Consider the following 13,981-nt stretch of genomic DNA (forward strand, 5'->3'; position numbering starts at 1 on the left):
TTTACACTCATTACCTCCACTAAGACTTGTCAAAAGTTTTGGTAAGTTAAAATTGATGGCACTGAAGTAAATTCTTGTGTATGTCAGCATGAAAGCTAACATGACTTAAGTATTCCTACGCAGGGCTGAAAAACATGGACACAATATTTGGGAACATCATGTTGACTCTTCATGTATGCTAAAGCTGAATTATTTAAAAGAAGAACTGGAAGAATGTTGCACCCCATCAGGGAAGCCCCAAGATTACATGCTTCTCCCCTTGATCCCTTTGCTGTTTTTAAAACATTCCTCTGCAAGATGCATTATCTAAACACCATCTATATATTTATAGACACATAGAAGTGCTGCTACTATACAGACATGGCATGTTTATTGTCCAACAAACCAACTGTGTCTACTAAACTTGGAGGTTTCTGTCTCTAACTCCTTTCTACCTCGCAGGGTGGAGAAAGTCTCAAGATACTCCCAGGTCAGCTGAGTCACCCAGAGCAGCAGTAATCAGTCCATTGCTTCAGTCAGTAGTTGTAATTAACAATAAAGGCAGAGTAATTTTTCTGGATAGTAACAACAGGACTTGGTACAATATACTAAAAATGTTGTATACAAAGAAGAATGTTAGAATCCAGATATTTTGGATTTTTTAATGTTTTTGTAAAACATAATTGTTTGACCTGTTTACATTGTGTAAAACATAAATGTAATGACCCTTTGATACTTCAGACGGGTTCTTTTTTTGCCGCGAGTGCATCGTAAATTTTTCATGGGTAGATGCTTGTTAACACCTAACACAGCTGCACTCACAGGATAGTCTCAGACCTAAAAGGAACAGCAAATGTCCTGGATAAAAGGGGACCACGGAAATGAAAAGAATCTGCCACAGCTCTTCCCCAGTGGTGAGTGGCTCAACAAGAAGGTATTTCTGTCTTCTGCTGACTGTGGGCTCATGGCCAGGGACTGAACAAGAATCAGCTGTGACTGAATATTGGTCTGCCAGGGGAAGCAACAAATAGCAATTGTTGAGCTTTGTGATGAGATAATAAAATCACGCTGTGGTAAGTAATACTTGTACTAAGGAAACATTTCTACAATGATAGAAATGTCCACAGGCAACACAGAGGCCCTTGTGATGTTTGTGAGCTTATCCCCAAGAGGACTCCTCAGGCAGATATATTCTCCAGGTTATACTTACCTTTTTACCTTCAACTTCTCAAACCATCTAGCCACAACAACCTGCCACCCGCTTCTGACATTATAGAGTCCTCCCTGGCAGAAGGTTTGGGCTACTTTACAATGAGAAGATGAAACTCAAGGGCGTCCCAGAGAATCTCAAAGAGTGGTTTAAATTAAAACCAAAGAACTCACCCACCCCCCAAATTAATTCAAGTCGCAAACGTCACAGAGAACAACAGAATAATGCATAGTCATCTTGGATTCTTGAAAGACAGAAGGTTAAAACACAATTACACAATTTCATGAAAGTCAAAATCCATCAAACTTATCACACCATCATATCATCAAAACCATTGCTGCTATTCCCAAAATGTCCCCCAAGCACCTTGCTTACAGCACAGCAGCTACCCAGATTTTCAGGTGGATTGATTCTACTTGTGGTAATTTTGAAGACAGCAAAAATACAGATAAGCTTCATGCAAGACTGCAAACAGAGAAAACAATTAGAGACTTTAAATCTCTAAGGACGTGCAGTCAAAAACTTTGATTGTAGAAAAGAGGACCGGATTGAGTTCAGAGTACAAAAAGTGCATGGAAATATGCAGATTTTGAGCTGTAATGTTGCATTAGCTCTTAATTGAGAGCTCAGTTTCTAAGAGAAAAGTACACTTCAGAGCTGGTTGGCAATTTTTTATTGAAAGCATTTTTTTTCAGTAAAATTTGGTATTTTGTTCAAATTAACATGTTCAGGAAGACATCTCCACTTTAAAATGAGACATTTTGATATACCTGAAAAGTTCCATTTTAACATCCACGTAATGGAACCTTTTCTTTGAACAATGCTTAGCTTTGAGTGAAAACTTCATTTAATAATGATATTTTAAAAATAAGTTTTAAAATGTAGATCCATTTAACCAAATAAAATACTTCATTTGACACAGACAATTAATTTTATATTTTTCCCAGCAGAATTTGGGCTATTCAAAAAAATTTCACTTCTGAAATTTCAAAGCAGGCAAAATTTTGGAAAGATGCAGTATTCAAGAATGAAACAACCCAGTTTTACCCAGCTTTCTAGTGCCAGTATTGACCATGAAAGAGGAGTTGCCTCTGTGTACTGCAGTGCCTCCCAAAGCCACCATAAACCATGGAAACAGGTGCTGTAACACCATGGTGTCCCTCTCATCCTTCATAAAAAAAGTGCTTACTGGCTCATCTGCTGACAAACTGGTAGTCCCTATGGTTGGTTTCCGTATATCCTCTGTGAGTCTGTAAGACTGGCTCTGGAGGTTTAAAAAACACAATACATAAGTCACTCATGAACCTATGGTTGCAAAACACGAGATTAGGAGAAACAAAGTGCAGCTGACAAGCTTTGTTAATCATAGAATCATAGCCCCAAGGAGGACTTGGGGCTGTTGGTTGATGAGAAGCTCAACATGACACGGCAATGTGTGTTTGCAGCCCAGAAAGCCAACCATATCCTGAGCTGCATGAAAAGAAGCATGGCCAGCAGGTCGAGGGAAGTGATTCTCCCCCTCCACTCTCATGAGACCCCACCTGGAGTACTGCATTCAGCTCTGGGGCCCCCAGCATAAGAAAGACATGGACCTGCTCAAGTGGGTCCAGAGGAGGGCCACAAAGATGATCAGAGGGCTGGAGCACCTCTCCTATGAGGACAGGCTGAGAGAGTTGGGGTTGTTCAGCCTGGAGAAGAGAAGGCTCCAAGGACACCTTACAGCAGCCTTCCAGTAGTTAAAGGGGACCTACAGGAAAGCCAGAGAGGGACTTTTTACAAGGGCATGTAGTGATAGGACCAGGGGTAATGGCTTTAAACTGAAAGAGGGTAGATTTAGATTAGATGTAAGGGAGAAGTTCTTCACGGTGAGGGTGGTGAGGCACTGGAGCAGGTTGCCCAGAGAGGTTGTGGATGCCCCATCCCTGGCAGTGTTCAAGGCCAGGTTGGATGGGGCTTTGAGCAACCTGGTCTAGTGGAAGGTGTCCCTGCCCATGGCAGGGGAGTTGGAACTAGGTGATCTTTAAGGTCCCTTCCAACCCAAACCATTCTATGATTCTACGATTCTAAAACTCATACGGTAATTCGATGTAGTAAATCCTGACACCTGGATTTTAATCAGGCCCTTCTGCGAGCACCACACTTTGAGATTACTCCTGGCCCTACTATTCAGTGATAAAACAGCCAAATTTTGAAAGTGATGGCCTTTGGGACAGGAAGTTTTTCATATATATTTAGAGAATTATTTTAGCATTTGCAATGTTCCAGCAGAAATTCACTAAACTAACTAAAATTATTTTTCCCATGACATCCTACACATCATTTCTTCTTCTCAAAATTAAAGTGCTGCCCCTTTTAACTAAGCCACAATGAGCGTTAAAACATTTAGAACCTGTGCGTTACAGTAATAGGTTCATTAATCATGTACTGCAATTAAACAATGTTACCAGCTACATATAAGTTTCCCACCCACACTTAAAGTAGATTTTGAGGTTAAATCTTCATTTGCAGCTGTATTAATGTAATTTAAAGTGAAAATTGACAAAAATAAAAACAGCAAATTGTTGCATTCTTGACAATCCAAATTAAATTACTTACATGTGAACTGCCCATTTTTGCTTAGCCTGAGTATGGAAGATGCGACTCTTCTGCTCTTAAATAAAACAAGCATACAGGTGGAATACTCAACTTTTACTAGAGCAGCTAAATCCTACCCAACCCTGGGTTAATCAATAACTTCTGACATTATTTAAATTCTAGTCATTTCAAGGTGGGGTGTATTCATCATTACATGGTGGCTTTATTATCCCTGTTATCTAATATCGCATCCTGTTGGGTCATGGAGCTGGCTGGTTTCTCCAGGGAAAGTAAAGATTTCACAATATAAGCCTCGAGATTATACATACTCGTTTATCTAATTGTTATTACAATGATTTAAAACATATAGCTATGGTAGTGCCCAACACAAGCTTTACAAACATTTTAGAAAGAAGGATGCCTCCTCTGAAGAGTTCATATCAGATCTTACGGGATTTAATAGTATTTAATATGTCACTGAGGACCCTCAGCTCCTACAAAGTATTTCAAACAGAATCTCACTGCTTGTATTGGGTTTATGTGACAAGGTTTTGGTAGGGGGGGGTTACAGGGGTGGCCTCTGTGAGAAGAGACCAGGGGTTGCCCCCATGCTGGACAGAGCCAGTCCCAGCTGACTCCAAAATGGACCCACTGCTGGGCAAAGCTGAGCCCCATCAGCAATACTGGTGATGCCTCTGTGAAAACATATTTAAGAAAGGGTAAAAAATACTGCACAGCAGCTGTGAGAGAGGAATGAGAACAATGTGAGAGAAACAACCCTGCAGACACCCAGGTCAGTGAGAAAGGAGGGGGAGGAGGTGCTCCAGGCGCTGGAGCAGAGATTCCCCTGCAGCCCGTGGGGAAGACCACGGTGAGGCAGGCTGTCCCCCTGCAGCCCATGGAGGTCCACAGTGGAGCAGATATCCCCCTGCAGCCCATGGAGGTCCACAGTGGAGCAGATATCCCCCTGCAGCCCATGGAGGTCCACAGTGGAGCAGATATCCACCTGCAGCCCATGGAGGTCCACGGTGGAGCAGATATCCACCTGCAGCCCGGTGAGGACCCCACACCTGAGGAGGGGGATGTGCCCTGAGGGAAGCTGCAGCCTGTGAAGAGCCCACGCTGGAACAGGCACCTGGCAGGAACAATGGCCCATGGAGAGGAGCCCACGCTGGAGCAGGTTTTCTGGCAGGATCTGTGACCCTGTGGGTGACCCATACTGGAGCAGGGGAAGAACATGAGGAGGAAGGAGCAGGAGAGACTATTATGGACTGACTGCAACCACCATTCCCCGTCCCCCTGTGCTGCTTAGGGGGAGGAGGTAGAAAAGTTGGGTGTGAAGGAGTGAAGTTGAGCCTGGGAAGAAGAGGGGGGAGGAAGGTGTTTTTGGTTTTGTCTTTGTTTCTCACTACCCGACTCTATTTTTAATTGGCAATAAAGTAAATTAATTTCCCTAAGTCAAGCATCTTTTGCCCATGACAGTAACTGGTGAACAATCTCCCTATCTGTATCTCAATGTACGAGCTTTTTCATCTGATTTTCTCCCCCTGTCCTTTTGAGAAGGGGGAGTGAGAAAGCAGCTTGGTGGGCATCTGGCAGCCAGTCAAAGTCCTGCTCTAGACCTCAGGTAGGACACCCAGAGAAAAATAAGAGAAGAAAGCAAGTACACTTGAATTTATAGCAGTTCAGGGGAAAAAAAATAAAAAAAAATCCATGTGGTTACCTAAACAGTAAGCAAAAGAAAATCACTGTGTTACTGAAAGTGCAGTAATAATTCCAGGTTTTAAATGGTTCGATAGACAGTACTTGCCTGCAAAGACCTCTACCATTCAAACACACTTCAAAATAAATGATCAGCTTTGATTATGGTGTTCAAACACATGCAATGTAAAAATCAAATGTGAGTACGAAGAATTTTATCCAGACTTCAATGCTTTGGGGTAACATACTGTCTCAAAGGCATCTTCAAAGCCTTTACTGAACTGGGAACTACCCACTTGTTTCATAATATTTTTGGGAATAAAGCTGTCCCAACTGACATTAAAGAAAATACTAAAGTTGGAGAGAAAGCAACCACAGGGTTTCTCTGGAATCTGTGACGTCAGAGGCCACTCATAAGCTCAAATACAGACTGGTAATCCTACTGCTTTTACTGGTTGTGAACGAAATACAGCAGCCCAGAAGGCGCAACTCATTAAGGATTTAAAATAAACAGCTGATTAAGCCATACTGTACCATGCTATGCATGCAAATGGTCTATCTAAACATGCAAATAGGTTATCAGTAGGAAAACTACGTGCTACTCCCGCCGATCGATTTGGTTGACTTAGTTTGTCCACTGGGAGTTTAAAAATTTGTATAATTAACAAAAATTAAGGATTGTATGGTACTTTTCAGCTTTGTAAATAACAGGACTGACTCCCTGCAGAAGACCTGAGGACCACACTCCTGTGGTGACATACCCCAGGCAATGAGGTAGGGGCATCTCTTGGTATCTAGTGAATGGAGTCTGCCTCCACCTATTTCTTCCTTCTTTTGCTGGCAGTATGGAAAATTGAGGGAGAGGTATTATGCCACGGCAAGCTCAAGCAAGCTGGATGCAGAGGATGAGAAGGCACTAAGGGCTTATCAAAAGGGTGCCTAAAAACATTCTCCTCTGAAAGGTGGAGCGGGGAGAATTCAAAGAGGTGAAAAGGAGATGAAATATTATCCCAGGTAAGAAACACCACACACTGCAGTGCATAACTGTTGACTGATAACACTGCTACTCTGGAGATTATTGCTAGTGATCATCAAGTGAGTCTTTGCTCTAAAGGTAACCACAGAATTAGTTACAGCTGATGAGCCTTAACTGAGGCTAAATGGAAGAGTGTCATGGTTTAAGCACAGCCAGCAACTAAGCACCACACAACTGCTCACTCACTCCCTGCCCCACCCAGTGGGATGGGGGAGAGAATCAGAAGGAAAAAGGTAAAACTCATGGGTTGAGATAAGAACAGTTTAATAGAACAGAAAGGAAGAAACTAATAATGGTAATCATAATAATAAAATGACAATAATAATAATAAAAGGATTGGAATATACAAAACCAGTGATGGACAATGCAATTGCTCACCACTCGCCGATCAATACCCAGTTAGTTCCCAAGCAGCGATTCCCCCCAGGCCAGCTCCCCCCAGTTTATATACTGGGCATGACATCACATGGTATGGAATATCCTTTTGGCCAGTTTAGGTCAGCTGTCCTGGCTGTGTCCCCTCCCAACTTCTTGTGCCCCTCCAGCCTTCTTGCTGGCTGGGCCTGAGAAGCTGAAAAATCCTTGACTTAGTCCAAACACTACTTAGCAACAACTGAAAACATCAGTGTGTTACCAACATTCTTCTCAAACTGAATCCAAGACATAACACTATACCAGCTATGAGAAATAAAATTAACTCTATCCCAGCCAAAACCAGGACAAAGAGGTATTGAAAATCTTCAGTCTTGTGAAGTAAGTGAAATAATAAAGGACCAACGTGGTAACAAGTAAGAACTAAGTGAAGCTGAACTTTGTGCTTTTTGCAGAGGATATTTGTGGTAGCAGCGTGCCCACATGGCTGGGCAGCAGGATTGTGCTTTGCCTGTCTGCAAGAAGAGTCAGAACTTTCCCTGAAGAGACAGGTACCTGGATTTCTGTGTGACAGAGAAACATGGCTTGTGGATTACATCAGAGTCAACAGAATTAGTGCCTTCATCAACCTTGACTGCAGCACTGGTATGAGCTGTGAAACGGCTTACAGTGGTAGCAGTGCCTGGCATTCCTGTTCAACTCTGCTGGTCCCTGGTGAACCTGTGTGAGACAGAGAATTTGAAGAAAGTAAAGACAACCACAAGAATTCTGAACAGTATTTGGAGATTATCCAGACCAGGCAAAAAGGGCAGTGGGTTGACCAGAGACTGATTGGGCAATATCAGGGACCAAAAGATTTTCAGACAGGTTTACCAAGACATTCACTAACAGGGATAAGCTGCAGGAAGGACTGAAGCTTTCAAATGTTCACTCTGGAGAGGAATTTAAGGGGTTGAAAACTGGAGTGGAAGTCCTAAATAAACAATTCAGCCTGTCAACATACTAAGCTAAAACCAGGCATTCACAATGAATTTGTCTCCAGCTGGAAGTCATTGTCCTTGAAGGAGGTCACTGTCCCATTCCTGGATATGCAAAAACCCCATTATTTCTGAGGAAAAAATTCCCTGGGAACTATTTGGTTTTGAGATCTGATCAACAGTTGTCAATTTGAATAAGCAGCTCAAGGGTGCTGCACAAATCACTCTTGAGAAAGAGACAAGAGTCATCTTGGAGAGCAGATATTCTTCACATGTTGGTGAAGGTGGCACGTAGCTGATCAGGCCAGCCAGGACTAGAAGGAATGTGAATAAGAGATCTCATTGCAACTTCTCAGTGCAGGTGCTCAGTTCAGAGGAGAGCTGCACTGATTCAGCTCAGCTCACTCTTTCAGAGCACTATATTTTACTGCGTAGATATGCCTCAGCTACCTGTCGGTGGGAAAAGTGAACTGGCAGGCCCCCACCAGTCCATCAAGCTTGTTGAGTACACTGGAATCAACTTCTGTCTCAGGAAATAGAGGAAGTCACTACAGGAAGCCAAGCTGCTACTTCTGATTTCAAACAAGGAGGAACTGGTTGAAAATTCAGAAAGGGAAGGTAGCTTGTTTGAAAGTAGTAATGACACATGGAATTGACCTGTTGCAAGGAAAAAGCACAAAAGTCTTGGAATAAGGAAAAAAGCAGACTTTTGAAAAGTCAGTGAACCAAAAGGTAATGTCTTTTGAGAAGATGATCTCAAGAACGAAGGCTGCTGAGAATAATTGGAAGCAAATTTTCTCTATAGGAAGGAAAGATAGGAAGCATAGTAAGAGAAATGTGTAGCAATAAGTATGCAACAAGTGCTCTTTGAGAAAATTAAACTCCAAAAGACAGTTAACCATAACTGAGTCTGCAAGTATATACAGAGAATAAGAAAACAGGAATTAATTTAGAAATGCAAATGGACAAAATGAGTTATGAACAGCAAGAGACATCAAAGACAAAATAAGATAGTCTAAAAATATCTCAGAAGTAAGGGATAAACAAAGGTAAGTGGAGATTTATTACAGAATGTGGAAGAAGAGCAGCTAATGGATGATGCACACCATGCTAAAGTGTTCAATCCTTGTTTTGCTTGTCTTCACAAAGGAAGACTACTCCTGCCAGAAATGAATGCATTTAAATAAGTAGTCATGTCTACCAACCAGAATGGGGGCTGGGGTGGGATTAATGAATATTCATTATATATAGTCAGTGGCACAGGTCTACTGAGCATCAAACTAGGGGTAGCAATCTCTGAACCAGGGCTGATTACCTGTGAGCACTAATGCAGGTCAGGGAAAGTCATAAAGGACTGCAGAAGGCTACACATAGCGCCTGTGTTCCAGGATAAATCTGCTTATTGCTGCAACTGCCTGAGGGGTCAGATGGAGAAACTGTAAACTGCGCAATACCCCACACATACATATCCATCCTGAGGAGCAGAGCTGGGAGGGAGTGGTGTGGTTTTAGTGATATCCTAAGGTTTGGAAAAAAGGATCAGCAGCCTGATCCTCAGTGCTTACTGTATTTTACATACATGATTTAAACCAGTGTGATTATAACTTCAGAGTTCAATGACCTCAACTGAAGGTGCTGGAGTTCAGAGCGTTTTATCTATGACCTTCATTTAGAAAGTGAATTCGAATCAGTTGTCTGCAAATTCTCAAACTCATTAATACACACAGAACAATTTTGTTGTATGGTACCCTTTCTGGTAATAAATTAAAATCCTGTTAAAAATCAAGTACTTCCACTATTGGCTTCTAATCACAGCTCTGCTCAATTATTCTGCCTCTCTGAAGATCTACCCCACGTCAATAGTTTCTTTCTAATTGTCTTTTCTTCCCTTTTGCCAGTGCTATCACTGAGAAGTATGAGGCAGCTGATAGGACTATAAGGGAATAGGAATACTGCTTACATTACTGTTATTCTGAGCACCCAAATTTTTAGCTTGTGGATTGTCATATATGTGTCTTACTAAAACTATTATTCAGGTGCTGGTGCCACTAACAAGATAATTTACCTCAGAACCATCCAAGAAAAAAAATTGTCCTGTACTATTGAGAGGTGTGTCTAATTACTGATATCAAAAGCAAACAGACAGTACCAGCCAAAGACCCATACCATCTGGTTTACGTGGCAATGGGCAAGGCAAAAAGGATTTCTTATTAATGTCTTTTCATAGTTTATTTATAAACCATCGTAGGGTGTGACAGAGAAGGGCTCATTAGAAACCTGACAAGTGGGCTTAAAAGAATTGAGGGATGAGGTCAGATTTGCAGGCTCTGACTGTTCCTGGACGGAATCCTGCCAGTGATATGAGCAGGGAGGCTTTATCTGAGACTCTGGGGATCATGTGAGCTGCTCACCATCTCCATGGCTGCAGGGACCTCTGCGTGTCGGCACCATGGGGTACATCCACTGGCTGAGGCTTTGTATCTCTGCAGTTATGCAGAAGTGTGATCCTGAAGATACTGGTGATGCTGAAGGAGAACTGGGTCTGTAGTTCTCTGGGGACCTACTTGAAGGTAACAGAGCATTGAGCTTCTTTCTATTGCTGTTGGTCCCCTTTCAGCTCCGTCACCACTGCTCCAAGGTTATTACTGAGCATGCAGGATAACAGCATAAATGGCACAAGTGATCAGGGCCCCACTTGCTTTGTTTATTCTACTTATACATCAGATCATTCACTAAAATGTTGTGTAGTGCTAAAAATATAGACCCTTCCCCTGTCTGTAATTCCCTGACACTTGAACAGTAAGAAAATGCTTCTGCGTGGGAAGTTGGCACCGATTTTGACCCAGGTAAGACTTCAAATGACTCACAAGAACCTAGATCCTAAGATAAGGAGGGGCATCTGCTGCTATTTTGTTTGAAGCAGCTTCCTTGATATTAATCAGGACCCTGTATAAATAGGAGGGGCTGCTGTTGGTACTCAGGTCTGCAGGTTTTCAGTCCCCACGCTATACAAACCACATACCGGGGGCACACCCAGTTGGCGTAGCCCAGGGCCGCCGCTAAATGAAATAAATGATCTTGCTCATTCCTTGTCGTGAAATGCTTATTTCTGCTCCTGCACCTGCCCTCGCTCTGAGCGGTCGCTAGCCTTTGCCTAGGTGTACGGTGAACGGCACTAGGAAACTGACGTTAAAACTAACCAAGCAGGTAACGGGGGTATTTTCAGCTCAGATCTGTTCCCGATCCGGGCGGTTGCGTTAGCGTAGGGTGAGGGATAACCTTCTCAAGGCTGAGGTGCCTGGGTCTCAAACCTCCTGTACAAGCACAAAGCGCCCGAGGCCTCCACGCTCGGGCCGCTTGCTGCCGCCGCTGCTGCCGTGACAGGCGCCGCCTCCGCTCGCAGCAGCTTAGTAAAACCGACCGAAACGGCCCCGCCGCCCGACCAAGCAGGAGAAAGAAGCGGGAGACCAGCTCTCACCCGGGCGGGAGGCCGAATCCCGGCCCCCGGCTCCCTCAGGGCCGCGGCCGCTGAGGGCCCCCCCGCCCACCGCCGTGCGCATGCGCAGCCGCACCCCCCCGCCCCGGCACCGGCCGTATCCCGGAGTGACCACCATCCCCTCTCCCCGCTCCGCCGGAACTGACGTCTACGGGCGCTTCCGGGGGCGTAACGCGGAAGCGGCGGCGGGCGGGAGGTGGAGACGGAGGCGGCGGCGGGCCGAGGGCAGGGCGGCCGCTGGTCCGGAGCGCCTGCCGGCGGCCGGGTCTGCTCGCCATGAACATCGACGTGGAGTTCCACATCCGCCACAACTACCCCTGGGGCCGGCTGCCGGCCAGCGTCAAGCAGGTGCCGGCGGGCGGGCAGGGTCCGGGCTGCCGAGCTCCCGGCCGGGGAAGAGGAGAGCGGGAGGGCGCCAGGCGGAGTGCGGGGAGACGTGGGGACTCAGCCCTGCCTGTCACGGGGGAAGGCAGGCGGCCCTGGCCACGGGGGCCGTGGGGTGCCTGCGTGGGGGGGGAGGTGCGTGGCTGTGGGGAGAGGGGGGATATGAATGCGGGGGGGGGGGCCTTCTGTGGAGGGAGGGGGGTATGAGGAGGGTGTGGGGTCTGCATGGGAAGAGGGGGGGACGTGGAGGGTGCATGGCCCTTCTGTGGGAGAGGGGGGGGATGTGTGTGTGTGGTGTGGGGAGAATGGGATGACAGTGGTGTGGGGCCTGTATGTGAGGAGCAGGGGATATATGTGTGTGTTCCCGGGGGCCTCTGTGAGCAGAGCAGGGGGGCGTAGAGGTGGTTTGAGGTCTCTGTAGGCAGACGGAGATGTGGGGGTCCTCTCTCAGCTTCTGCAGACTCGAGACCAGCTGAGGTGGGTATCCCTCACGCAACCCCTGAATAGCATGAGCTGAACTAGGACAGGTGTCGTCAGAGACTTGTGCAGCCCAGTGTTTTGTTAGCCAGGGAACTGTGGCAGTGAGTGGCTCGTGGAAAAGAAAACCTCATGAAATTTTGATTTGCTGGATTTAATGGGCCTCTGATAGCAGAGGAGAGGTATTGTCTCAGGTCAAGAGGAGGTCCTTGTCTCCCGAGTCTTACGTTGCTTGAAAGCAGATGCTGTTAAACAATTGCTGTTTTTGCACAAAGGAAGGATGGGGAGAATGAGTGGTGACTGCAGGCCCTGAGTAATTGAATTCCTTGAGTTTGAGATTTCAGGAGCTCTAAGAGGGGCATGAATGATGATTTCTCTTTACCTACCCAGCTGAGTACCATACTGTTGGCTATGTGATTCTGGATAGAAAATATACCAGTAGTTAATGCATTATTTACTTTGATGTAACTTCTGGAATGCTGTTTTGTTTACTCTAGAATAGTCCTTAATGTTTTTGTACTTGGAGCAAATACTCAGATACCTCTTTGGATATTTAATCAACTATGAACCGTGTCTGTGATACCAGGTCTTTCTTTTCTAATACCCGATTCTGCAGTATGTGTGCAACTTACTTGTTTATCCTGTATATGCAGTAAAGTTTTATCTGAGGATCTTTTTTAATATGAGCATCAATGAGGGAACCAGCAGGGTGATGGTGGGGGAAACCAACCCAGATCGCTTGTAGAAGAGTAATACCAGATCTCAGAGTAGAAGAGTAATATGAAGAATTTTGAGGGGACAGCTTTTGAAATAAGGCATTTAAAGCATCAACCAAAGTTCTCTTTTTATCTTCTTCTGTGATAGTCAAGTAATGTGCTGTGCTTATGCCTTAATCTTGTGATGTAAGATCACTTGATTGCCTTACTTGTGTGAAGCTACAACTTGAGCTGTTTCGTTATTTATTTTTTGCATTTTAAGCTTCTTAGGTGCAGCGGTTGAAGCTTCACGTATCATTCACCATGCTTGGTTTATGCTACACTAATTCTGGGTAATTCTTCAAGGCTGCAAGATGCTGAATGCTTGGTAAAATGCTTGATGCTTCATGTCTTCTAAAAGACAGTTAAAAACTTCTGATTTGAGAATTAGATGCTCCCTTTTTTATTAGAACGGTACTAGGAAAAAAAAATCTAAAGATAATTGCTTAAATCTGCATCCCGTGTAGAGAGACCTATTTAACTAAAAATACTTTTGACCTTGTACAGAGACTAAAGATACTGTCACTGTATTGAACTGGGGGACTGGGGGACTCCCTGAGTAAGGACAACTGCCTGCGTATGTTTCCTCATAAGACACTCTGCAGTGATTTAACTAAAAAGGGTTTTGTGCATGTCAGCTAAAAGGCCTTTATGTTTTCAAGGGTCTTGGAAACTCTCAGAGGGAATATGAAAGGCAGGTCGTACTGTACAGCATCCGCAATCAATTACGATACCGGAATAACTTAGGTGAGTAAAGAAGCTAAATAACTTCTGATTGCTTCCTGATTCTTCTGTGTGGAAGCTTGTCTTTTACAGTAAAACTGCAAGAACTAGTGCTGTTCAAAGTTCCCTTCTTTCCTGAAAATAAATACTTTTACATGACAAAACATCAAGAAAAGTCTTGACTTTTGTGTCCATTTGGCAGCTTTTCTAGTGAAGTACTCTTTAAGATTACTGAGTTGGCAGGTGGAACTGAATTCCTGCTGTAGTTATGCTCCCCTTTTCCAAGAAATTAAGAGA

The 13,981-nt window shown here is 44.4% G+C and overlaps 2 protein-coding genes across 5 annotated transcripts in view; one reads left to right on the forward strand and one right to left on the reverse strand.

Annotated features, from left to right (window-relative positions):
• The window catches only part of ANXA13 (annexin A13), a 32,853-nt gene extending 21,507 nt beyond the window's left edge, over positions 1-11,346 (reverse strand). The window contains exons 1-2 of one of the 4 annotated variants that reach the window (XM_069780006.1): positions 11,328-11,346; positions 7,541-7,592 (exon numbers count right to left, since the gene is read on the reverse strand). In XM_069780006.1, coding sequence (XP_069636107.1) covers positions 7,541-7,561 — 21 coding nt within the window. In that variant the 5' untranslated portion in view covers positions 7,562-7,592; positions 11,328-11,346. Of the gene's footprint in view, positions 1-2,378; positions 2,454-3,784; positions 4,077-7,540; positions 7,612-11,327 lie in introns of those variants that run through there. The other 3 variants (XM_069780004.1, XM_069780005.1, XM_009923356.2) reach the window with 3 other exon arrangements.
• Positions 11,347-11,524: 178 nt separating this feature from the next.
• FAM91A1 (family with sequence similarity 91 member A1) overlaps positions 11,525-13,981 on the forward strand; it is a 29,218-nt gene continuing 26,761 nt past the window's right edge. Inside the window, exons 1-2 of the mRNA XM_069780007.1 lie at positions 11,525-11,693; positions 13,624-13,708. Of these exons, the coding sequence (XP_069636108.1) occupies positions 11,622-11,693; positions 13,624-13,708 (157 nt within the window). The 5' untranslated portion in view covers positions 11,525-11,621. The remainder of the gene's footprint in view (positions 11,694-13,623; positions 13,709-13,981) is intronic.

The sequence above is a fragment of the Haliaeetus albicilla genome, chromosome 3 (genome assembly GCF_947461875.1).
Source record: "Haliaeetus albicilla chromosome 3, bHalAlb1.1, whole genome shotgun sequence".
In the NCBI taxonomy this organism is placed as follows: Eukaryota; Metazoa; Chordata; class Aves; order Accipitriformes; family Accipitridae; genus Haliaeetus; species Haliaeetus albicilla.